The 25,005-nt window shown below is 40.4% G+C and overlaps 4 protein-coding genes across 7 annotated transcripts; 2 read left to right on the top strand and 2 right to left on the bottom strand.

Moving 5' to 3' along the window:
- Window positions 1–118: 118 nt before the first annotated feature.
- si:ch211-210c8.6 (uncharacterized) lies at window positions 119–3,895 on the bottom strand. Its single transcript, XM_052059543.1, has 5 exons — window positions 3,640–3,895; window positions 2,081–2,186; window positions 1,717–1,823; window positions 536–708; window positions 119–463 (listed from the first exon to the last, which is right to left on the bottom strand). Exons 1-5 carry the CDS (start codon window positions 3,794–3,796, stop codon window positions 185–187), a joined length of 822 nt encoding a protein of 273 aa, XP_051915503.1. The 5' UTR covers window positions 3,797–3,895; the 3' UTR covers window positions 119–184.
- On the top strand, window positions 2,208–10,277 carry bin2a (bridging integrator 2a). Its single transcript, XM_052059500.1, has 13 exons — window positions 2,208–2,394; window positions 4,914–5,009; window positions 5,095–5,175; window positions 5,290–5,344; window positions 5,427–5,521; window positions 6,143–6,238; window positions 6,596–6,703; window positions 6,786–6,871; window positions 6,971–7,046; window positions 7,130–7,212; window positions 8,150–8,714; window positions 9,433–9,492; window positions 9,585–10,277. Exons 2-12 carry the CDS (start codon window positions 4,926–4,928, stop codon window positions 9,466–9,468), a joined length of 1,365 nt encoding a protein of 454 aa, XP_051915460.1. The 5' UTR covers window positions 2,208–2,394; window positions 4,914–4,925; the 3' UTR covers window positions 9,469–9,492; window positions 9,585–10,277.
- Window positions 10,278–10,958: 681 nt separating this feature from the next.
- On the top strand, window positions 10,959–15,164 carry LOC127596743 (small cell adhesion glycoprotein-like). 3 transcript variants are annotated; one of them, XM_052059591.1, is made up of 5 exons: window positions 10,959–11,218; window positions 11,392–11,506; window positions 12,764–12,811; window positions 14,489–14,542; window positions 14,645–15,164. In XM_052059591.1, the coding sequence occupies exons 2-5, from the start codon at window positions 11,434–11,436 to the stop codon at window positions 14,815–14,817; spliced, it is 348 nt and encodes a 115-aa protein (XP_051915551.1). In that variant the 5' UTR covers window positions 10,959–11,218; window positions 11,392–11,433; the 3' UTR covers window positions 14,818–15,164. The 3 variants fall into 3 exon arrangements, with proteins under 3 accessions (XP_051915551.1, XP_051915553.1, XP_051915552.1); XM_052059593.1 differs by having other exon boundaries at window positions 10,962–11,218; window positions 11,492–11,506; XM_052059592.1 differs by lacking the exon at window positions 11,392–11,506 and having other exon boundaries at window positions 10,964–11,218.
- Window positions 15,165–16,056: 892 nt separating this feature from the next.
- On the bottom strand, window positions 16,057–23,155 carry dazap2 (DAZ associated protein 2). 2 transcript variants are annotated; one of them, XM_052059581.1, is made up of 5 exons: window positions 22,968–23,155; window positions 22,053–22,171; window positions 21,948–21,980; window positions 21,732–21,881; window positions 16,057–20,422 (listed from the first exon to the last, which is right to left on the bottom strand). In XM_052059581.1, exons 1-5 carry the CDS (start codon window positions 22,978–22,980, stop codon window positions 20,294–20,296), a joined length of 444 nt encoding a protein of 147 aa, XP_051915541.1. In that variant the 5' UTR covers window positions 22,981–23,155; the 3' UTR covers window positions 16,057–20,293. The 2 variants fall into 2 exon arrangements, with proteins under 2 accessions (XP_051915541.1, XP_051915540.1); XM_052059580.1 differs by having other exon boundaries at window positions 21,732–21,980; window positions 22,968–23,154.
- Between the last annotated feature and the right edge of the window lie 1,850 nt (window positions 23,156–25,005).

Raw genomic sequence — 25,005 nt, forward strand, 5'->3', positions numbered from 1 at the left:
CAAATTTCTCAATGTTTATGAATATTATTATGCCGGGCCTATTTATTGCACACGCACAACACGTTCAAGAAGCTCGATCATCAAGCAAATGACATTCCCATTAAGAAGTGTCAAAGGCTATTGCAGAAGGGATGTCATTTATTACATTGGTTTCCATGGAATTATATCATCATACAGCAACATGTCAAAACCTTGGCCATGGCCACAGTAGAGGAGTGTTCCTGAGGTATTCCTGGAAACCTGGGTCTGACCCCCACTTTTTCAAGGCCTGCCTTTCCAGGATGGGAATGCCGCTGACGTAGCGCAGCAAAAACCAGACAAAAAGTGGCGACGCCACACTTATGTACTGAGGACCTTGCATCACTGATGAGGCTGAGAGCCATAAACCCGACCACTGCAGTATCTCTCCAAAGTAGTTGGGGTGTCTGCTGTAACCCCACAGCCCGCTCTGAATGAATTTACCCTGAGGGCAGGGAACACAAAATGTTAGTAAGTGCATACAAGATGCTGTGTCATGTTAAACAGGTTTACTTACAACATTATCTGGGTCGCCTTTGAAAATCCATTTTTGCTGGTCGGCGATGGCTTCTGTGGCAAATCCGATGCCCCAAAGGCTCCAGCCAACATAATCCCTCATTCCCAGAGGAGTGTTGCGCTTTTCACTGTTGAGCATGAGGGTGGGCAGCAGGGTCACAAACACCCACACAGCTGAAAAAATATATATATTTTTTGTTTTTTACAGTCCATGGCCCCACTATCACAGAAGTTAAAGTGATCTTGATTTTGTTTTTAAAGTAAAAAAAAGCAGTATGTGATGATGTACGCACAACTGCGGATGTAAGTTGTCAGAACTGGCGTTTCTGAGTAATGAACCTAATGTCAAGATGCAAGTTTACCGTTTCATATGGATAAACACCCCCAAATTTAAGACCACTTGTCTAATTTTTAAAATATTTTGTGATTATTGTTGGCTACGATTGGAATTTGCCAATATTGTAATTTTGTCTGTTCATTGTAGGTTGTGGTGCTTATTGTATTATATCATAGTTTTATTAACTGAATTTTTTTTATATATAAATATTCTTAACTGTCAAACACACGTGTAGGTTTGAGTTAAACACTTGTACGAGCTCAGTGGCTGCATTCTGAACTCTAGTTGCAGGTGGCGGGAGAATGTGAGACCAGCCTTGCTGTTTGACCACTCGTTATAACAATACAGCAATTCCTGTGTGTTTACATGTTTACCTTGAATGTCATTGAATGCACTGGCACACCAGCAAGATGGCAGCCTTCATGTCCATACACAGATATCCTCTCTGCCCAATTTCAGATCTTTTGATTAAGTACAGTGCTACTTCGCGGTTCGTTTATCGCTGCATCGTGGATTTTTTTCAAACATAAATTATTGTTTTTTTTTTTTACATATACATGGAGTACAGTACTGTATATGTTGCTCTATGGGCCTCACTGTTTTGCAGCTTTTCGCAAACCGTTTGTGGACTTTAAACTTCTTACCTGTTTATGTTAATTGGGATAATATTGTGGTTTAAACCTTATTACCTAAGTAGCCTTTGTGGATTTTCGTTTATCGCGGGTGGTTTTGGTCCCATTAACCGCGATAAACGAGGGATTACTGTACATATATAGTTTCTGGGTGATATTTGTTAGATTTTTTTTAAACTATTTAATAGAGATCACCCAATCTGAGTTAAGTACCTTGAATAGTCCAGTATACAAAAAAAGTCCCCGGGCTGCCTCGGACATTGTTAAACCTTCGATCATGTCCGTCCTTCAAGATTCGCATGAAGAGGAATGTGCCCAACCTGCGGGAAAAAGTTTTGTTAACCGCCAGTCCCATTAACCGAGGCATTACTCATTAACCCGACTTTCGGGTTTCTCCGTTGACCTCAGCGGCCCGGCTGAAATTTAATTCTCCTTGTGTTAGGAAGAGTGAGGTGTCTGTGATTAAAACCACCATCCTGCGTGCCCATTCAGAGGAATTTTATCACATTGGCTTTATTTTATTATGCACCCCCACCCCCTGGCCCCATGAAAAATAACCCGTCCCAAACGAACATACCTCAGCCCCCACGCCGTCACCAACCCGGTCTGAACATTCTGGCGAAGATGGGCGGCACCTCCCCACAGACGGCTCAGGTGGGCGAGCAGTATAAACGTGCCAGATCCTGAAAAAGACCAATAGACAGAATCACACATTGGCTGGCTCGCGGCCGAATAAGGCGTGTGTTCATCAATCTTTTACCCAGGAAACGGCAGGTAATTGGTTCCAAAGTTCAAGGGTGACACCGCCAAGAAGCACAGTAGAAGGGCGACAAGTGACAGGAACGGGTGACACTGAAGTGTCAAGGTGAAATCGGACGGCCACATTGAAAGGTAAGCCAAGTGATTGACTCGTAACAATGAACTAAAGCGGCGCTTCTGAAATGTCAAAACCAATTATTGGGGCGACAATTAAAATGTACCGTTCATTAATAGCCTCTGAAAACATGTCAATTGCCTGTGTCAACAGTGCACATTTTCCAAGTATCTTTCAGATATAGTGCAATTAAATCTCTTGAGGTGTAGAAAATTTCACTACATCTTGGCACTGATCACTTTTGAGGAAACTCCCTTACCCAATATTTGAGAACTCGGCATGGCAGAGTAACAACTGTTCAAGTAATAACATTTATTACATGTTTCCAAATTTTATTTTTCAAAAAAATATTCAGCCTGGGATGCATTTTACAGTGGTGAAGTATTCCCGAATTCGTGCGCTAGTTCGAACATGACGTCGTCTATCTCTAACCTACTATGTAGTCGTCAGAACCACACACACACACATACATATATGTGTGTATACAGTATGTACTGTACATATATATATATACATGTATTCAATCCAGTGAAAAATATTAGCTTCTAACTGAGAATGCCTTCTTGTGTCGCGTGTTCCCATATTCAAACTTGTTCATTACGCGTCGTTCAGAAAATGAGGCCACCGTGTCATTTTTTACAGTATCTTTCTCGATCCATCATGTGATGATCGATGGACTAAAGAGTTAACATATGTATTTTTTAATAACCTCACATTTTCCTTCTTTAATTAGTACGTTTAAAGGCTGATGAAATTGTGTAAATGAAAATAGAACCACCAAGATTCTACTTTGTTCTTTTTTCCAACTCAATAACATAGTCATTTATAATGTCTTTATTCATTTATTTGATGGTGATTGATTGTGACATAATGCTGATCACATGCGCCCTTTCTATCTCGCAAACCACTGAGAAGGTTGTTTCACAACAAGGTTGTTTGTTTCACACTTATTACTTATTACTGATTCGTCTTACTGTTTATTGTATATGTTAAATCGCTGTGTACAGCACTTTGTATGCAGCGATGGCTGTTTGAAAGTGCTCTATAAATACTGTTGACTTGACTTGACTTGACTTGACAACAACCTTCTCCGTTTTTTTTTGTAATACGATTAACACGCAGACGCATTTGCAATGTTACGGAATCCAAAGACAAATCATATGAAAAAGAGCCATTTCAATAATGAACCCAGCGTCAGTTTATCTTGCAAGTTACGGCAGGGAGAGAGGCAATGGGAGAAAAGGTTTAGGTTTCGTTTTTACCTGCCAAGTCGTAGAACTTTTCGGTCTTGAGCGCCGCCGCCACTGCCCAGCCGGCCCACTGGATGGCGAGGTCGGCGACAGCACATTTGGCCACAGTGCTCCCCATGATAAAGTCACTCAGATCGGCCAGCAGCTGCGAAGCTGGAGACGTTGTCATGAAGCCACTCCTCTTCCGTAGTTGGTGGAATAAAAACTCATAAATTTACCGGTCATAGTCCGGAGCCGCCATGTTGTTGGTGGGACGCTATTTGTCGCGAGGGGTTGTGGGTAACGTAGTCATTACAGCCCCACAAATAGTTAACATAATTGACGTAACTGGCATAATTGACGCCGAGTGAAATGCATTGCAAAGAGGAAAAAAAAGCAAACCCAAATTATTCTATAAATGTGAATACATTTACAATGTACATTTCCACCCCCATAAAAATCTTGAATATTTTATTTTACATAGACACAAAGAATTGATTTTAAAATAAATGAATGTGTGTGTCCTGAACCCTAAATACTTGGTGATCCACTGTAGTAGAAGATACAGATTTTTTTTTCTTTGGTGACATTAATCAAGAGTCCATTCAGAGTGTGATTGCGGACCGCAGGAATGTGGTTCTGTATCAGTTGACTTGTTCTGGTCATGGTTAACTGGAGCTTAAAGCAGCTGACTTTGACCGTCAGGCCGTTTTGAGAAAGTGAGGGAGAAACCAGGCCACCTGAAGAAAATCCATGCAAAGAATAATCAATAGAGATTTGAACCTGTATTTCCTCATTGTGAGATAGATAATAATAATAATAATAATACAGTTTATTTATAAGCGCCTTTCAAGATACCCAAGGACACTTTACAATAACAAAAAACACAAAACAATACGGGTTGAGCAGCAGCTTTCAAAATGACATGAAGTGTCAAACATAAACCGTAATAAAAGTAAAAGAAATTACTATTACTATAAATGTTATGATGATGATGGAGCCTATCCCTGCTGTCTTCGGGCAGTAGACGGGGGACACCTTGAACTGGGTGCCAGCCAATCGCAGGGCACACATAGACAAACAACCATTCGTGCTGACAGTCACACCTAGGCCATGTACGTTTTTGAAATGTGGGGGGAAACTGGAGTACCCGGAAAAACCCACACAGCCACCGGGAGAACATGTAAACTCCACACAGGAAGGCCGGAGACGGAATCGAACCACGAACTGTGAGGTGGGCATGCTAACCAGTTGGGCAATGTGCCGCTTGATGATGATAATGATTATTCTTTTTATATCATACTCAGACGAGACTAACAATGGCAGACCGCACAAGTCCTAAAGGCAGCACCGGAGACTTTGCCAAAAAAGTCCAAAAACAGCTGTCCAGAGGCAAAGAAAAGGTACAAATTACAGATCTCAAATGGTGGCATTTAATCATGACACATATTGCCTGTTGTCTATTTTTACTTGTTTTTTTTCTTGCAGGTAATGCAGAAGCTTGGGAAGTCAGAAGAGACCAGGGACGATCAATTTGAACAATATGTGCTACAGTTCAATGACCAACAGGTAATAGTATAAATAAATGGTCATTCTGTGAATTGCTGGATTTATTTTGGATGTAAAACAAACGACGAGAGGCACAATACTTGACATTCATGTTCACTTCTTGTCTGTTGGCAGTATGATGGCAACAGAATGTACAAAGACCTGAGGAACTACATAGAAGCAGTCAGAGGTGACGCCCTTTGTGTTTTACTGAAGCACGATGCTAGATAATGTGTGTTTTTGTCTGACATTGCCACTTCTGCTCCCTCCAGACATGCGAGAAGCCTCAAGACGCCTTGCGCAGTCTTTGTTCGATGTTTACGAAAGCGACTGGGTGGGACAAGAAGACATTGGAGCCATAGTGGAGGTCATACCTGACACTAGCCATGTTCAAACTAGAGCTGTTAGCATTAACCTCATGATAACTGCTTAGCATTCACATATATTAACCCTTTCATGTACCCTGGAACCTGATAACACGATAAGCTGTCCACTGTAGTAACCGCTGTCCCTGAAAGGGTTCAGATGATACTCTGTGGTTAGGTTTGAAATCACACAACCATACTCTTCGCCACACCTTTTAGGTACAGTTTTTTTTTTTTTCAGCATTGTCATTCTATCCAGCAGGCCAAGCAATGCAGCCTATTTCCATTTTGGCGTTCGCCTAATGTTCAATACATGATGAGCCAACAAATAGAGCTCTTGGAAAAATTGTGCCCTCTGCGGTGTTGAAGCACGTTGTTGTTGTTGTTGTTGCTGGTTATGAAACAAAATTTATTTTTTGGGAAGTTTGGAGGAACAGTGCCTGCTTCACAGATGCGATCAATCTTTTATTTTTAATTGCTTTGTATTGAGTCTGACTGTCTGACCCTAATCTGTAATGAGTGAATTTTTTCCCAGAGTTGAGCTGAGGAAATAAAGCAATCCCAGCCTATTTTTGGAGTTTTACTTCCTGTATCTCATTTTATATATCACGAATCTCTTTAAGGGGGAGGATCTTCTCTGGAATGACCACGAGGTGAAGCTATTGGACCAAGCCGTTCGGACCATGGAGTCCTATGTGGGTCAGTTCCCAGATGTCAGAGTAGGTTCACGCAAGACATATGACACTACACAACAACTGTACATATAACCAGCTCCTTCACAAGAGCTGTGTCATAGATTCTGCCTTCAAAAAGACAATCACGATCAATTTTCATGTCATTGTCAGTGAGGTATTCCTTCCGAATGAGTACCGGTAATTGTGGTCAGTTTCTTATGACAAACGGTACACAAACGGTACATATCTACTGTACTGATAAATCAATATATATTTTGACAGCGTGACTCCAAACTCAACATTTTTATATTTGTAAAGGCAGAAATGAGATGCACGTTTGATTATGTCGGTGTGTCCCGAATGAAGCGGCCAGTGCGTGGATATTTGCATGTGACTTTTTAGGAGAAAGTCTCCAAGAGGGCGAGGAAACTGGTGGACTACGACTCATCCCGTCACCACCTGGAGGCCCTGCAGATGGCGAAGAAACGAGATGACATCAAGATCAGCAAGGTTCTCAGAAATACTCATGACTTAGTGTAAATTGTCCAAATTTTTTCAGAAAAATAAAATAAAATCACAACTTCTTTTGTAGGCTGAAGAGGTGACGAACGGTGCCAAACGTATCTACGAAAGAATCAATAATGAGCTCAAAGAGGAGCTCCCTGTGCTGCATGAAAGGTCTTTTTTAGATTTATGTTCAAAGACATCTTCCTATAGCGGCCTTCCCCCCCCCCCCCCCAGCACATCATGTTAATTGTTTTTTTTTTTTAATCGCAGCCGCATCGGATGTTACGTGACGGTCTTCTCTGCTGTATCAAGTTTACGAGACATCTTCTACAAGGAAATGAGAACGGTGTGCTGTATGAGCGCTGACAAATGACAGCAGCAACAAAAAGAGAAAATATTTCTTTTCAAACTAAACATTCTCTCTTTTAGCTCAACATAGATCTGCACAATGTGGTGAAGGAACTGCAGGCCCAGCATCCAGACAAAGTGTTTGCAATCAAGGGAATTCAAAGGTGAGACACTTTTTTTCTCCTTTTCTTTAGGCTTCATTTTTTTTTCTGAGCTCATCCACCCCTACACACCTGCCCGGCGCCTCAGGTCTGTGGACCAGTCTTTGTTAGAAGTACCAAGAACTAAACTGAGGCTCAGAGGGGATCACGCCTTCTCTGTTGCTGGTCCCTCTCTCTGGAATGACCTCCCACTGAACATTCGGCAAGCCTCCTCGCTGCCCATCTTCAAAGCCCTCCTCAAAACTCACTTGTATTCTTTGGCGTTCGGCTCAGCATGACTTAGATTTGTTCTTGATTTTACTGCTTGGTGCTTTCTACCGCCTTTATTACCGATTCGTCTTACTGTTTATTGTGTATGTTAAATCGCTCCATGTACAGCACTTTGTATGCAGCAATGGCTGTTTGAAAGTGCTCTATAAATACTGTTGACTTGACTTGACTTGACTTTTTATTTGGGTCAAAGTCTTAATTGAAACTTTGCTATCTAAACATTTACAAATACATAATCGGTATATGACAAAAAGCATAAACATTCATATGATAGAAGAAAACAAATAAGCAACACACCAAAAGGTGCAATAACCGCAATTACCTCAGTCCAGAATGCAGAGCGGGATCTTTTCAAGTAAGTAAGCCATTTTAAGCTAAAAAGTAAAACTTTTTGATGTTTTAGTCGTCAAAACAGTAGCAGGTAGCCACAAGCGTACTGCCTGCCGCTGTCTATTCCATTTCAATAAATTACGTTTGCAAATTTGGACACCCACGTATCATAGAAATACAGCAACAACTATAAGTGCACTCCATTTACCATTTTAATAAAATTGAAAGTGCAAAATGCTAATAATTTCGAGCATCACTCACTGATGTTTAAATGGCAAGTGGAGAATTGGGGTGCGAGGCCAAGCCCAAATTTTGATCAAAATCTTTGTCTTTGTTTAAGGTATGGCTCCTTGAGGAGACGAACCCTAATGTCCCCCAAGGCTTGGAAGAGCAGTTTCTCAGAGTTCCACAGGAGCTACAGTCCAAAAGTTGGCCAGAGATTTAGCTTCAGGTCCCCGGACAAACCTCGCCACAGCACTCTGTCCAGAGAGAGCAGCGCCGTCGCAGTCTCACCGCTGTCACCTCCTCCGGAGAGCACCACTGAGTCGAGGGGGTCGAGCCGCATTGAGATCCATGACCCTTGCGTGCAAGAGGATTCTGAGAAGAAGCCCGAGTCAGTAAAAGAAAACACAAATCTGGATGATGAGGAGGAGGGTTTGAAGACAGAAGAGTCTGAAGCGAAGAGTTCCGCACAAGTGGATAAGAAGCAAGAAGACGCTTCGCCGAGCGAGAGCAGCGGTGAGCTGAATAACTCGTGCGACTCTGACAGTTTGGAGCTCCAGCTGACCGGAGGAGACGACGGTACACTGCATGTTGACGACGTAGAGAACAGCCACGACGCTCCGAAGGCCAACGGACTAGAGAATGGGGACGTTCCGTCATTGAACACTGAGGAAGTGGACAAGGTTTGACTTTTGCTCTACCCACTTTGGAGTCCGTACGAGCCGTATCCCAAGTGAGAAGCTGTTCCTTTGGGCTGCATTTGAAGGCTCAAGGATATTCCAATACAAATTCAAATATATCATAGGCTTCTTTTTTAAAGTTGATTGGAACACTATTAAAGTTCCCGTGAAAATGTAAATATGTCTTGTCATTTTGACAGAACACAGTGAAGAGTGCTTTTAAGTTCTGCTAAATTTGAATGGACAAATAGTTATGAAATATGGCTTCAAAATTGTGCAATATCAAGTAAACACTGATAAACAATCATGCTCTAGTGGTAATGTACATTTGGGGCATTCATGCTGTACGAAAGGGATGGGCAACTGGCGACTTGCTAGCTGCACACTTTGAGGAGCCCCATGATTCATTTTCAAAAATATATACAGGTAATTAAAAAAATAATTAAATTGTTTTTGAAAATTAAAAATGTTTTAAATTTTAAAATAAAAAATTACAACCCCCCCTTACACTGGGTCTTAGACTGCCTTTTACTACACCGTGAGTAAGCCTAATAATTGTTTACGTATTTGGAATGATATGCAGGACAAAAATTGTAGGCACGACATCAATAATCTAAAAATTTTGAGTGAGTTGTGAATAAAATGTTAAACTTGTTTTCATTTTAAAATTTGTGGACCTTGTAATTCCTGTGAGAAACCTCTCGCGTTGTTTCCTTCCTAGGTGACTTCTGCAAACTCCAAGAGTACGGATGTCTAACAAATCCACTCTCTGTGCCTCAAGGTTTGTGCTTTCTTCATGCAGCAAACTTTTTGACTTTTGCCCATTTTGTCTGTGCTTGACCTTTCCTTCATGTCATGTTTTGAATTGAACAGCTCAAGGGGATGGAAGACGGAAGCCAGCAGCTGCAGAGGAGGGAGGAACAAGACTGCATGCATCTGTTGTTGTCCAACACCTTCCCACATTCTCAGCATATTTTTATTTTTATTTTTAGTCCACTTTTATATACAAAGCGCATAAACACAATCAGGGCGTGTAATATTTTAGTACAAAGGCATTTGTTAATGCATAATTCCACACATACTTAACTGATGCTGTAAGTAGTTTATTGTGAAATGAACTCTGCCAATTTTCATTTATGGCCATAGGGATGAGCATAATCATCGCTGAATTGTATAATTAAAATGAGGCATGAATTGAGGCAAAATGGAATGTCCTATGGCTGTAGCATGAGCGGTCAGCATGTCTGCCTCACAGTTGGGGTGCCATCGGTTCAAATTTCATCTCTGGGCATCTGTGTGCGTTTGCACGTTCACTCCGTGCTTGTGTAGGCATTCTCCAAGTTCCTAAGCTTCCTCCCAAATATGAACAATTAGTTATCAATTAGTCATAATTATTTATTAAGTTGAATGCCTACCTCTGTAATAATTATCTTAACAATGCATCATCTACTTTCTCTTTGTCGTAACCCACATTAGATTAGATTGAAATAATTTATTGTGGCCAAAAAGCAATTCACGTACTGTCAAAATAGCTCTGATTGCGTAATAAATCAGCATTAAACACGTTGTCAGTGTGATGATTTTTATTCTGCCTCAAGCAAAAGATTAAAAGACTATTCTGATGTGATGTGACGCATATTCATTTCACATTTTCACTTATTTATAACGGCCACTATACTTCTAGTTCAGAAGAAGTCTAGTCAAAATAAAATGGGAAAATATACAATATTCAATATGCACACGAAATGCGCACGAAAACCGGTAGCCATTCCAATAGTTTATTTCCTCGTGCCCCTAAATTCTTAAACAGTTGACTTAGAATTCCATAATGATTTTTTAAGATACGGTATTTTAAAAACGTCACCACGTAACAGACGCCGGCACGCTCAGTTACCTCCGCTCTTTGTTTATCGTTTGTTTTCTATTTTATGCGTTTGAAGTGTTTGCCACACCGAAATGTAATGTAATTGCGACGTTACGACCGCGGTCGCGTAAATGAGTGATGCGTCACGCCGCGTTCCGACCTACATATGCTTTTCGGGTTACGTCGCCGCCGTAAGTACGGACTTCGTCGTCGATCAATGAATGGCCCAAAATAGTCTGCCTCACATCCGAAGTGGTAATCATTTGGACACACGATCTTCGCACATCAGGGCTGAGAAGGCCTTATAGGCGCTCACTACGAGAATGTATCGGCTCCACGTTTTAACGCTATAGTGGTGCACCACGGCTTCGACGATCTTTGCACATACGATAGGGCGTGGCTGAGTACGCTCGTGCACGACGCGCTCATTGTGAAAGTCACGAGCGCTTTGAAAACGAGTTCGACAACGCCAACATATTTCCGAGACGCCACTTTTAACGCAGTCAGCTCAACTGTTGTTGACGCTTGACAAGATTTTATGTAGTTTGGGCTTGAGTGAATCTCACTTTTCTCCCCTGTCGAAGTTTGCAAACTCCAGTAAACCGCCGACCAGCTTGCTTGTTTGTTGGTGGCACGCACCCAGGTAAGCTCTTCAGACGTGCAGCTGTGCTGAATGAAGCGCTCAACAATGAGCCGACTTAACGCCTAGATCCCGATAGGTGCATTTCAAGTGACATTTGTGTCTGATTAACTAATTTTATATTAATTCAAAGATAATTGAAATGTCTTTGACCAAACATGAAACGAAAACGACAGGGAAAGTCAGCCGAAATTAGCGAATGGCGTCGCTAAACGGAAATGGCGATGTTGACGATTTCTCTTGCTTGTTTTGCGACCGACTTCTGTTCTGGTTCAGCGGATTTCACAAAAAGTGAGTTAAGATTACAAAGTTAGACTAGGATCAATAGTTGCCAAACATATAGTTTTCAGAATAAGAGTATAAGAACTTGGTGACGTCGAACTTGAAACAAAAAATCGATCCTATTACTCAGTGTCATATGGACATGCTTTTGCCCATCAACATATAATAAATACTTATACATATCAGTGTATTTGCTTACTACTAGAGGTGCATCATTCAATCTACAGCTAATCGCTTATCATATTAATTGCTAATTATTTTTGATAATCAAGTCGTTGATTAGAGATCCTATCTAACTTGAACATGTCAACAGTTTCTGAATTTCTGCCTCTCATTAGTACATATCCGATTTCTTTAATGCTGAAAGCAGGCCGATTACACTGTTCAACATTAAATTTTATTCTGAGATGGCTTCATGTGATCACAGTATTTTCATTCTTTGTTTGACCTATAAAAGCTTGCGTAATAGGCATTTTTGCATGCGCTGTAATTTGTGGCGCTTATGTTTCAGAAAGAAAACACCTCTTGTTGAACCTAACCCTTAATTCATAAATATGAATATCTTCTTCTCCTTTCAGCTTGTCCCTTTTCAAGGGTTGCCACAGCGAGTCATTAATTTCCACCTTTCCCTGTTCTCTGCATCCTCTACTCTGACTCCAACTACCTGCATGTCTTCCCTCACGGCATCCATGAATCTCCTCTTTGGCCTTCCTCTCTGTCTCCTACCTGGTAGCTCCATTCTCCTACCAATGTATCCACTGTCCCTCCTCTACATGTCCAAACCATCTCAGTCTGGCCTCTCTAACTTTTTCTCCAAACTTTCCCGTCTGAGTTGTCCCTCTGATGACCTCGTTTCTGATCCTGTCCATCCTTGTCACTCCTAAGGAGAATCTCAGCATCTTTAACTCAGCCACCTCTAACTCTGCCTCCTGTCTTTTGCCAATTGCTATTATTCAAACATTATATGCTAGAGAAAAAAACACAAGGGCAGTTTTCGAGTATACCGAGATATGTATCAAATTGTCTTTTATTGGTGTGAAGGTTTGAAAAAAAATGTGCCAAGCAATGAGCTTGTATTCCGAGCAGATATTAAGATTTGGTTTTAGTTAAAAACATTCTATTGGGCTCAGTGTTGGGGCTTTGTGGTGTAGAAAATGCTCGGGTGAATACATTTCTGTAAAATGCTGATGACATTTGCCGTGTCACAACTCTTAGGTGGCAGCCTTCTTGCTTATTAAACGGGCAACTTTTAATTTTGTCTTTCAGCTTTCGACATGGCGACACAATCTCCTTACACTAACACAACGGAAAATAGTAAGATGACTTTGGTACTCTTACAAATCTTGATTTATTTATTTTGTTGCCCTCTTGCTTTCATCAAGCCACACGATTGCTGATTGTTGTTGGGTTTCACACCCCCACTTATGGAATCATCATATGACTTGATCAATTTAGATGTAATTGGATATAGAGCTCCCTCTAAAAAAGAATTGGAAGTGCAAGGTCAATTCCATCATATTTGTTGCATACTAAAACCTTTGTGTTTCAGATCAAAACATGAATATGGGACGAAAGTTCAGAATTCCAGCTTTTATTTCATGGTAGTGACCTATGTCAGAGCCATTGTATAAATGTTGGGCATTGACAATACAATTTGGAATGTCATGAAAAAGAAATTCCCGGTGTACTGAGCAACAGACTTGGACCCGTTATCGCAGTATCAACAGCTGTTGACGGAAACAAACATTGCGTGACATGCGAAGAAACACCCAAATCAATTCAGAGGTTGACAAAACCATCAGACTGGCCAAGTCAGTCACAAGACCTTAACCCAAGAGAGCATGCATTTCATCTCCTGAAGACGAGGCTAAAGGAAGAAACCAGCAGAAACAAACAACAACTGAAAGAGGCTGCAGTAAAGGCCTGCAAAAGCATTTCAAATGAAGAATGCAACTGCCTGGCAGATGCCGTGATTGCACGTAAGGCGTATGCCAGGAAATATTACATGTTATTTACTTCAGGTGACATTGAAAAATGTCTGTTCCCATATTTTTGCTCACTTTTCAAGCAGATGGCTTCAAACAAAAAGATGCTCTGTCCTGAGTTGTCTAACTCATCTGGATATAAATATCATAAAATAAAAAACTGGAATTCTGAACTTGTCTCATTTTCACATTTCGATCTTAAACTAATTGTCTCCACAATACCAAAAAAACAAAAACATAGGAATTGATCTTGCCATTGTCATACTTTTGGAGAGCATTGTTAAAACAAGTTATAAAATACCGCCCAATAATCACCTCACTCTTAAAGGGTAACCTAGCCCCTTACCAGACTCTTGCTCCACCCCTCACTAATATTTTGATAACGGCACCCAAAGGGGAGCGTTGCCCCGACTTCTTTTGGCCTTGCGAGGGTGAAGACGTCTGGGTGTGGTCTGCCTGTGAATGACAGCAGCAGATGACCCAAATAATTGCTCTACTGTCAAGTCAAGTACCGGTACTACTTTTTTGTCAAATGTACTGCAACAAGCAATGCTAAATAAATTACATAACCAAATAAATCACTAGCCTGTAATTGGATATCAAGATGTTTTCAAACGCTCCCATTTCAACTCCCAACTTGCTACGGAGGCATGTCGGCGACTGAGCCGCATTTTATAACCCACCGTGGCAGGGTGACTACGAAGCTTCCGAAAATGATCTGAAGATTCCCCGCTAGTTTAATCAGGGGACAGAAATCCAAATTCACACGCAGTGTACTGTTTAACCTGAACATGGTGCCCCAAATTCAAGATTCTAACAAACATGCAAACTGTTTCTATAGTTTATCAGCAAACAAAACAAAAATGTTTTGGGGGTCCGAGTACCCCTTTAATAAACTACCGATGACTCTGCATTTGCCACAACATGCTAATCATGGCCATCATTAGCTGTCCTGCATGTTGACAACACAAATGAAAGAAGCGCTCATGGTCTTGTTTCTTTATAGTTACAGCGGTGACATCTACAGTCCACTTAAAACCAAACACCGCAGTTATTGCAGGTAAATATATACTGTATATATTTTTATTATCACCTGTGATCTGAGGTCAGTGGCAGCGAATGACAGCGTGTCTGAATCCCTCTCATGTGCCCGCACCTCCAGTGGTAGTGACGCTCATCGTGCTGACGGTAATCCTGCTGAGTGTCTTGCTGTATCACTACATGTGCCACAACAAGGGGGACTACAGGACCACGGGGGAGCTGGCCCCCGGCGAGGACCTCGACGAGGATTCCGGTAACCAGACCGTTGGCGAAAAGAAGGAATACTTCATTTGAGAGACTGAAGGCCACTCAAAGGAGGAGTCGGAAGGAGGACCGCACACCAGCAGAATGCCTATCTGAAGAAAATCTTGCGGGTGCATGACACCAAAGAAAATGTGTGTGTTGTATTTTGGGACGTGTGGCATGTGGCAGACATGCATGAAAGCTGTTAAAACATGACTTTTTGTATTATATATTATTGTGTGCTACAATATTTATCAAACATGCCTCTTGGGGTAAGAGACTCCATGTTTTTAGCTGTTACCATTTAAAAACATTTTTTTTGTATGCTTTCTGTCATACTTCAGTTTGTCATCCATGTTTGACATAAATATGGAAGGCAATAAAGATGTTCTGGAAAATGGATCGTTCATTTTGTGACGCAAGTGGAAAACGTTTTCAGTTTGAAAATTAACTAGTTTCCATTATTTTTAATGAGCGCAAACAATCACTACTACAAGTTTCCACTGATTTGATACAAAATGTCCTGTGGTCAGACCCAAATTCTTTGCAGATTATACTGAGGTTGTCTACAACGGTGCATTTTGAGTTTGAACTGTTTTGATTGGAACCTGATTTTGCTGAGCAAATTTTGATATTTACTCGAACGGTATCAAACAATGCTGCAGTAGTTCCCGACCACTGGGCCACACAAACGCATTATCCATCTCTCCATGCATCATTTGAAGCGCTCATCGTCACGAGAGTCGCGGGTGTGCTGGAACTTATTTTCGGGGGAGTAGGCGGGGTGCGCACCCTGAACTGGTTTTCAGCCAATCGCAAATATCGAAGTACTTTTTGGGTTGCAGCGGAGCATAAACTTCATGATTGGGAATGCATGTCATCAGCCTCCCTCTGCATTTAGTTTGCGGTTGGGAATATGCATTAGTAATTGAGAAAAAAAATCAGGAACTGGTTCGTTGCAGAAAAAAACGTTGACTAGTAACCACTGAAATAGGCTTCACCTCTAATTGTAGTGTGCCTTTACTCAAAGTCAGATGGAAAGCAAATCAACTCCTCTTGAATTCTGAGGCGCTTTCACAACAAACAGCTGCAGCTGTAACAAAATGCTTTCAAAGTACCGGTACTTCAGTTATCACGGCTCCAAGAGAAGTGCTGCAGAAATTATTGGTCTACTATCATGCGGTTCTAAGTGAAGTTGTAAGAATGTAACCTTGTGAGTAATTTGGCAGCACCTGTTCACTCTGAAATGAAAAAAAGAACAAAATACATTCATATTCTCATCACATTACAAAAAAAAAACAACAAATGTCCTTTATTTAGCAGTGTGCCCCCTTTGAATACATATGTGAATAAATTTAAACAAACTTCTCAAATCCCCAAAATAACATTGATTCTAAACTTACACTTTTAAATCTTAAGTTTAGTATAAAAAAGTTAAGTGCACCTAAGTCGTTGACACTCATCTCCTTTAGTCATCTGACGACAGAACATGTGCATAAGAAGTCCGTTGTCGCTTTAGCGCTGCGGCTCTCTTTTTTTTTTTTTAAACATCGGAAAGAGAATCCCTGAATCAGGAATGTCCATGATCCTTTACCAGAGAGGAAGCCTGTCGGGTTGTGGTTGGCATGACTGCTGTACTCGTACAGGAAGTACTTCATATTGCTGGCACCACCGTCACAAAAAAAACAAACAAACAAAACGAAAAAAACCACAAACAAAAAAACTAAACAAGGCCGTTCAAGTTTTGGAAGCTGTGCCCTGCTCTTCTTCAGGAGCTTTTGCCTGAATGACTCTTTCCACAACCACATCACCGTTACAAGAACCTTTATTTTGCTTCCCTCTGGCGACAGCCTCCAAAACCTGAACGCGGTTCGTCGGATACCCAGTGAAGAATATCTGCAAACAGCAAATTCTTGTTCAAATTGTGTAGTTTAAAAACAAAAAGCACAAGTCACAGCATACAGAAAGAGAAAAAAAATGAACATTTTGGTTCAACTCTGGAAACAAACGTGAGTGCTGTAAACCAGCAATTATCTACCCTCGGATGTCATGGAAATTGTTTTGAATAGACTCACCCAACCATGTAGTATTTTACTGATGAGTGTATGGAGACGTAAATTTTCGGGTAGAGGGCAACATGAAAAATAAATGTATCTGAGGGGGTTTCATCATCTTATCATGCAGCGTTTTTTTTTTGTTTTTTGCAACCACGGATACAGCCCGGTGATTGGCTAAGCTCAGTCACGTGTCTCCATTTGGTGACAAATCCCCACCATTGCCCCTAATTTCACCTCAAATTTGTCTGAGCTATACAGTTGCAAGAAAAAGGATGTGAGCCCTTTGGAATGACCTGGATTTTGTGTATAATTTGATTATGAAATGTGTTCTGATCTTCATCCAAGTCACAACAACTAATGCTGTCTCACCGTGGACTGATGGACAACAAGGCTTTTAGAGATACTTTTGTAACCCTTCCGAGCTTTATGCATGTCGACGATCCTTCATCGTAGGTCTTCTGAGAGCTCTTTTGTGCGAAGCATGGTTCATATCAGACAATGGGGGTCTTGAGAATAGCAAACTCCAAAGTTGTGTGGGTTTTATAGGGCAGGGCAGCTTTACCCAACCACTTCAATCTAGCTAATTGATTGGACTCCAGGTGGCTCACTTGTATTATCTTATTAGAGGGGTGTCAAACTCATTTTAGTCGTGGGCCAATTTGGAGCTACGTCTTCCCTTAGAGGGCCGTGATGACAATGAAACCACAAAATGATTACTTGTACACAACAAATTAATAGTTTACTAGTTTTGAAATCACTCAAGTCGATTAAAATGTTTTGATCAATTGTTGTTCAAATGAGGGTAAGCAGGCTCACAAAATTATTGCAAAATCTCAACGTTATTTACGACACATGACAATTTAATATTTCAGAACAGATTTTAGCAATTTGACACAATTGATTTGCTTTCACGTGCTATGTAAAATGGACCCGGTCGGCCGGATCTGGCCCCCGGGCCTTAAGTTTGACACCTGTGGCTTAAGGGTTCACATTCTTTTTCCCAACCCACACTGTGAATATTTACATGGTGTTTAAAAAATAACAAAACGAGAACATAAAATTGTGTGCTATTGGTTCAAGCAGACTGTGTTTGTCTGTTGTGATTTAGACAAAGATCAGAACACTATTTTATGAGCAATTAAATCCAAGTACCGGTAATTCCAAATGGTTCACATACTTTTTCTTGCAACTGTATCGTCCTTCCCAACCCTTACACGGCCTGTACGCTAACTTTACATTACAATATTAAAGTAAGACATGAAATAGTCAAACATAAAGCTAGTAGTTGTTTTCTGATTGGATCTTGTTAAATAAACGCATTCACGCAAACAGCAGTAAAGCTTCTTAGTACAATATTTCACAGTTTTCTGCAAAAAATAACCACCAACATCCTTTCTGGAATTTGTCATTTTAGTTTAGCAGTGCATGTCGGATTTCATTAAATTACCAGTAATGTGCAAATTAAAGATGATGAAACTCACAATATTGTTTGAACAATTGTGCAAAAGCCCATAACTGGTTATTGGATAATATAAAACGTCGTTGTTTTCTTTGGTAAAACTGACTTGAACTGTTGTTGTTTTTTTTTGTTTTGTTTAATAAACAAAAAATTGAATGAGCCTCACTAATGGAAACCAAGGAACCTATTCAAACGTGCCAGATTGAAAGGGGTGCGGGGGCGGGCTTTTCCTCAAAAGTAAATTAATACCAAATTAAACAACAGAAATACTTAGACCGATAAGCACGCTTCAGACATTTAGTGTATAAACTCTAGGTATCCGACAAAAAAAAAAAAAAAAATGAACAAGCTACAAATGTTATACCAACCAGCCTGTCCCAGTCAACTCATTTGGATTGAAAAAATCTTGTTCCGTTTTCTTTTGAACGTTTTGTTTCTTTAAACGGGGACAATCCCCCAGTGCTCTTTGGCACTTGACTATGTTAAATCTACACGTTGCCCCACAAGGTACAGTAAACCACTTTTTCTGCAAGTGCATTTTTACATTTCTTGACTTTCAGTTCTTTAAATGCGACTTGCTTTTTTATGTTTTTTTAAAACATCGAGGGCAACAAATTCAATCTAGCTCGATGCACGTTTTTTTCTTGAGAATTTCTTGTGATAGTCATACTGATATTTACATGTAAATACAACATCCAAAAGTTTAACTACACTAAAAGGCTTTGAAAGGAAAAAAAAGACGAGTGGGGATTTTTTTCCCATTGCGTTCAACTTTGCAATTGTGTTTCACTTTCACTGAAGCAGCTTGACTATCATAAACGACATAAATTGCCTATTGCCTAATTTCTTTTCGATAGATGCAGAATTAAGTGAGATATTTTGGTCTCCAGACGAGTCATTTTCAACTGGTTGTCAAAAATAATTTTAAAAAGGCATTAAATGGCCAGTTGCACTCCTTAAGAAACAGAGCAGCTTAGCGTCTTGACTTCAGATTTGTGCTGCTGTCTTTGTGTATTTGAATATTTTCTCATATTTCACTTCACTTTTAATTTGTGGCCTTATTGTGTGGTGTTGATGATCAGTTTAACTTGACTCCTCAGTTCCCCGTAATGCGCTCCGATACGTTTTCACACAACAATTTGGTTTGATATCTGATAGAATGGCCAAAGGGAAAAACATATGAGACCAGTTGAGAATCTCTGGTGCAGACTTGATCACAGACTTTTATATGATTTTATTTTGAGCCAAGGTGGTGTTATGATGTTATTTATTGGTTTGGTAAGTGATGCTGTTTTCCAAATGTTGATCTCTTAAACGGGAAGTCAAGTCACACGGTATCCTGATTCAAGTGACGTGTGTGGAATAAAAATTCACCTGTTTTATCTTGTACACCACAGCACCTTAGAGCAGAGCTCGCAAATGTCACCAAATGACCAAAACCAGAAAACAGGTGAGCCATGAAGGCCGTTTCCAGAGCAAAATGGCCATTCCTTGAGATGGACAAAAATGGATGGATTTTCCGCTCAATTTATATTCCACACACGCAATATGAATCTGAATACAGTGCTTAGAACAGTGGAGGACACCAAACATATTATTGTCAAGAAAAATGTTGACTTGACTTTCCCTCTAAGTTGACTTTATGGCGTTACCGTAGAGAGCCTAACCCTTGCAAAATCTATCAAATTTAGCTACCTGGCTAACCTACTTAACAACGAGTGTCAAAGCACAGGCCACCATCCGCGTGAACCTGGAATGACCTAAACTAAAACCAAAGCAAGACGCAATGAAATATGATGGGATGGATTCGAGTAAAATACTTGCGTTGGTCATTTGATCGCTAGGTTACAAGTGGAGTACTGTACCTTTCACAAGGGCTCAAAAACATTACATTCCATTACGTGATTTCAGTATTGTGGCTAAGCAGCCTAAGGAGGAGATGGGGAGGGACGTGATGTTGGGGAAGAGGGTGGGCGCTGGATTGGGTGTAAGCGCGAGGGAGCAGCTGCTGTTACCAGATGGTGTAACCTCCGCTGGAGCCGCCCAAGAAGAAGTTGTTCTTGCGCTGCGTCATGACCATGTTGGCGCCCTGCATGGCCGCCAGTTGGGCCGCATTTGGGGCATGCCCCGGGGGTGGGGGCTGAGGGGAAATAGAATAGACCATCAATTCAATCACTCCCCAAGTCCCCAAAGGAAAATTCTCAGGGAGTTGTTAGCTTAATTTTTGCACTTTTGTTCATTTTTATAATACAAATGAATCGTAAATTCAGAGTGAGTTGTTTGTGTTTGATTTTAGACTTAAGTTCTCTCTTTCAGTCATCAATCTTACTGAAATCATTTAAAATGATTTGTCATTGGTTTAACAGAATTTTATCAAAAGGACTAGTGGAATCGGTTATGAGGAGTTGAATAATCTTGCCAATATTATTCTGAAAAAAAATGGTATTGAACATCCCTAAATATAAAACAAATAACCTTCAAAATAAATAAGTACTATAAGAAAAATTTATAAACACTCATTTATGATTTTCGCCTGCATCACATTCACCTATCTATCAACCTATATCATCATCTTTAAAGGCCTCCTCAAAACTCACTTGTATTCTTTGGCGTTCGACTCAGCATGACTTAGATTTGTTCTTGATTTTACTGCTTGGTGCTTTCTACCGCCTTTATTACCGATTTGTCTTACTGTTTATTGTGCATGTTAAATTGCTCCATGTACAGCACTTTGTATGCAGCGATGGCTGTTTGAAAGTGCTCTATAAATACTGTTGACTTGACTATAAAAATTCACTTCCTCAACTTTTTTTCTGATTTTTCATCGTTTTACAATTTTGCCAGGGAGATTACCACAGGACTGCAGTTCAATAATGCCCACGCACACATTTATTAATAAAGACAGAACCCTAAATATTTTAGTGACAATGGCCAATGTGAAGACATTAACAAGGACCAAAATCAAAACATAGCTACACTTCAACAAGCCATGGCCGTGTGTATTCCATTGAGTATTAATTACTAATGTGAGAGTAGGACGCAGTGCACTGTCCGAATGTTTCAGAACCACTTTTCCTCACTCGGGTGGCGAGCATACAATAAAGTCATCGTTAGTCATAGTCTGCGGCTCTGAGCATTATTGGACATATTAATGTGGTGATGAAATTTCACTTTGTGCCATGGTTCAAGTACAATTGCATTGAAGCATGGGGAATCAGAGCGTGCAGCCGAACTGCGATGCTTATTTAAGCGAATGGGACACAGACAGTTAGTCCCCCCCACAAAATTTTTTCCCCAAGCTTCAAATTAATATGTATTTTCGAGCCGAGGCGACATTGGCTGATTGTACAAGTATAACTTATCATATTTTTTCAGTTGCCACATCGCAAAATTCAGGCGCGCACAGAGCCCTGCAATGGTATGTCAACATGCTGACGGCAAACACTCACCGGGATGGAAACGCTGCTGCCAGCGGTAAAGCGAGCGCCAGCATCGAAGGCACCCTCAACCATCACTGTGGAACCAGGGGGGTACACGGCTCCCATGGGATAGTAAGCCAGGGGGACGTTCTGGGCCATTGCCCCGACGGGCATCTGCGGCTGCATGGGCATGTAGACCTGAGTACCCACATAAGGGGAGGTCATCTGAGGTACCTGGCCAGTTACCTGATGGGGAAGCACATATCTGGGCTGGTAGATCTGTGGAAACACACAGAAGAAGTTGTTAACATTTTTTACAATCTGGCTCATCGCCACCATCTCTACGGTTACCTCAGAGTATGCGGGTGGCGTGTCCGTGTAAGGAGGCGCCTGAGGAGAGATTTGCATAGCATGGGGGTAAACAGGGCCGGTGCTCTGCTGAGGGTAAACACTCTGCTGTGGATATGAGCCTGCAAGACAAAACATACCTTTAACAAATATACACATACTGGAAAACTCAAACAAGAATGCTGAAAAAGTGAGAGATTTTTCTTTTGTCGTCTTCCTTGGCCATAGAAATTGCCCATCTGGCATTTCTACAAGGACACCTGTTTGGTCGAATTTTCTTAAGTTGTCATAGTGAATGCTGAAAAGACTGCAAGTCAAAGTGTTTGATAAGTTAATAACTCTAATTTAAGTAGATATTTTAAAAAGTATTTAATGTTGATTCATAGTATATCTGCCTTTGTTTTAACACAAGCCTAACATATGAAAACCAAAACATGTATTATAAATTATCTGAGTTGTAATACAGATAAATTGTTGCTTATGTTTGTTTAAAAAGAATTGGGACAAAAGAACGTACCGTGGCCTATGTCAATGTGTTCATTTGAGCAAGCTATAATAGCGACTATTAATATAACTGAGCCGTACAGACATCAACTCTCTTACTCTTCCTGGGAAAATGAATCCATAAACAGCTCGTCCAAAACTGACCACATTACATGATCGCCTGATAATAATCAATACGATATCATCTGACCACACATCCCTTCGTTTGAACTAAATCGTGTTTTAATTTTTAATCTGACATTATAAAACGCTAAATTCAACGTGTTTCTCAGAAATTCCGACGGCCACCGTCAGCGTATTGTTAAGTAGCCCAACTCGGTTGTCCAAAACACCTAGCATTGCTACCTTTAGCGTTAGCGACGCTTAGCAAGCAGCTGACGGGGTGAAAAGACTCAGTATGTGCGGATAAAATACCTTTGTTGTTCATTGTTACGATCTTGTTCGAAGTTCAGAGGATATCAGTGTATATCTGGAGACTCTGCGAGTCTTGTCACAGAGTCGCTAAAACGAACAGAATCACGACGTTGAATGGCAATAATCCACTTCCTTGTTTTTCTGCCTCTTGTTGTTGTGGACAGTGGTGACGTCACCTGCTCTCTTTCGGCGGGCAAGCGCGGCTGGTTGGTTATTTCGTAGCGCGTCCCCTACCGGTCAATGGTGGAGCTGACGAGTGAATGGCGAGAGTCAACTGTTGGGCCGTGATAGATAGATAGATAGATAGATAGATAGATAGATAGATAGATAGATAGATAGATAGATAGATAGATAGATAGATAGATAGATAGATAGATAGATAGATAGATAGATAGATAGATAGATAGATAGATAGATAGATAGATAGATAGATAGATAGATAGATAGATAGATAGATAGATAGATAGATAGATAGATAGATAGATAGATAGATAGATAGATAGATAGATAGATAGATAGATAGATAGATAGATAGATAAATAGATAGATAGATAGATAGATAGATTTTGGGCTAAATTCGAGGTACCCATGAATGCTCTCCAGTCAAACTGCAAGGGCACATGAAGACAAACAGCCATTCAAATTTATGCTTAAGCCCTAGGAACTTTAGAGTCGGCGTCACCTATCTTGTTTTGAAACGAAGAGCAACTTCTTGTGTGCTGATTCGTGAAAAGGGCTACCAATTTGATACACACTTCTGAAATAACTCGTTTGCACAATATACCTTCATGTATATTATTAATGATGATGGTGACGTTCATCTATGTAAAGACCCTGACCAAGTGACCATTGCACTGTATGTTATGTATTTAACAAGGTAAGTGATTTCTATCAATCACTGCAAGTGTTTTCATCTTCAAATATTATTTATTTTTATTTCACCTTAATTTAATGACCAGGAATGTCCCAGTAAGATTAAAAAAAAAACATTTCTCAGGGGAGTGCTGGCCAAGAGGTCAAATTACAAAAAGCGCAATGACAAAAAGTTACAGCTTCAACACAATTTAAAATAACACTCAAATTAGATAAAACAGTTGCAGGTTAATGAGACTGTCTCAAGTGCTCTTGGCCTGGATTCAAGTCATTTCATGAGACAAATTCCTTTAGTTTTCAGTCCTTTTGCAACAGTTTCCATGTTGAAGGGACAGAAAGGGCCCAATTCAGTGCATGCAAAATGAACAATTAGCAACAACATTGATATTTGAAAGCAAGGAATCAACACTTCTATGTGTGAACAAGTTACATTTGCAAAGGGCAGTAGTCCAAAAATGGCATCGTAAATAAAAGTGAACTTGTTTCTAGCCCATCTCATATTTTACAGGTCTTCATAATTTAACATGGGGGAAAAAAAGTTGTAGTTCAAATTCAAGGTGCTTGTAAAGCAGATTTGTAACCCCCGATTTCATTTTCTCTTAAGATAACATGCATGAGTGTTTCTATCAGCCCATAATGAGGGGAAGGGCGTTCAAAGCCCCCCTAAAATTTAAGATATTATCTGTTTTTTTTTTAAATACACGTCCTTTTAAAACAAGAGAGAAGTGCGTGTTTACATCCAGTACAATGTTGAAACGTAATATTTTCACAACAAAATGAAAGCATCGCTCCCGCGCCTCAGCAATAGCATATCTTCTTGTTGCTGAATTTCATTGTTGCACACTATTTATGTTGTTGGGTAAGAGTTAACTGACACTTTTTTACCTAGCCAGGAAACATTTCAGGTGGTCAGAGATGGCGCCACTGTCCTTTGTTTACTACTGAGAAGATAAGTCGTTGGATGTCCATGACCAATAAGTGCTATGCTTATCTCTCATAAATGTGGGAATTAAATTGCATTCAAATGTACAAAATGTTTAAATGTCCAGGGGCACGGCACCCCTAAACCTCTGGCCCAAAACTTGCCCCTGCTAATGAATGGTTGAAAGATTTTTGATTTTGGAAGGAAACGGAATACCTACACATGCACAAAAAGAGCATGTCA

Source organism: Hippocampus zosterae, chromosome 2 (genome assembly GCF_025434085.1).
Source record: "Hippocampus zosterae strain Florida chromosome 2, ASM2543408v3, whole genome shotgun sequence".
Taxonomy (NCBI): domain Eukaryota; kingdom Metazoa; phylum Chordata; class Actinopteri; order Syngnathiformes; family Syngnathidae; genus Hippocampus; species Hippocampus zosterae.

Coding starts and splice junctions, on each gene's coding strand:
- si:ch211-210c8.6 (XM_052059543.1), bottom strand. CDS start 3,796: ATGACAACGTCTCCAGCTTCGCAGCTGCTGGCCGATCTGAGTGACTTT. Junction 1,824..2,080: donor GTGACGGCGTGGGGGCTGAG/GTATGTTCGTTT, acceptor TTTTTCCCGCAG/GTTGGGCACATTCCTCTTCA. Junction 709..1,716: donor TGTATACTGGACTATTCAAG/GTACTTAACTCA, acceptor ATATTTTTTCAG/CTGTGTGGGTGTTTGTGACC.
- bin2a (XM_052059500.1), top strand. CDS start 4,926: ATGGCAGACCGCACAAGTCCTAAAGGCAGCACCGGAGACTTTGCCAAA. Junction 5,176..5,289: donor TACAGTTCAATGACCAACAG/GTAATAGTATAA, acceptor GTCTGTTGGCAG/TATGATGGCAACAGAATGTA. Junction 7,047..7,129: donor TCTACAAGGAAATGAGAACG/GTGTGCTGTATG, acceptor TCTCTCTTTTAG/CTCAACATAGATCTGCACAA.
- LOC127596743 (XM_052059591.1), top strand. CDS start 11,434: ATGGCGATGTTGACGATTTCTCTTGCTTGTTTTGCGACCGACTTCTGT. Junction 12,812..14,488: donor CACTAACACAACGGAAAATA/GTAAGATGACTT, acceptor GTTTCTTTATAG/TTACAGCGGTGACATCTACA. Junction 14,543..14,644: donor AAACACCGCAGTTATTGCAG/GTAAATATATAC, acceptor CCGCACCTCCAG/TGGTAGTGACGCTCATCGTG.
- dazap2 (XM_052059580.1), bottom strand. Junction 21,981..22,052: donor CGCCACCCGCATACTCTGAG/GTAACCGTAGAG, acceptor GTGTTTCCACAG/ATCTACCAGCCCAGATATGT. Junction 20,423..21,731: donor GCAGCAGCGTTTCCATCCCG/GTGAGTGTTTGC, acceptor ATTTCCCCTCAG/CCCCCACCCCCGGGGCATGC.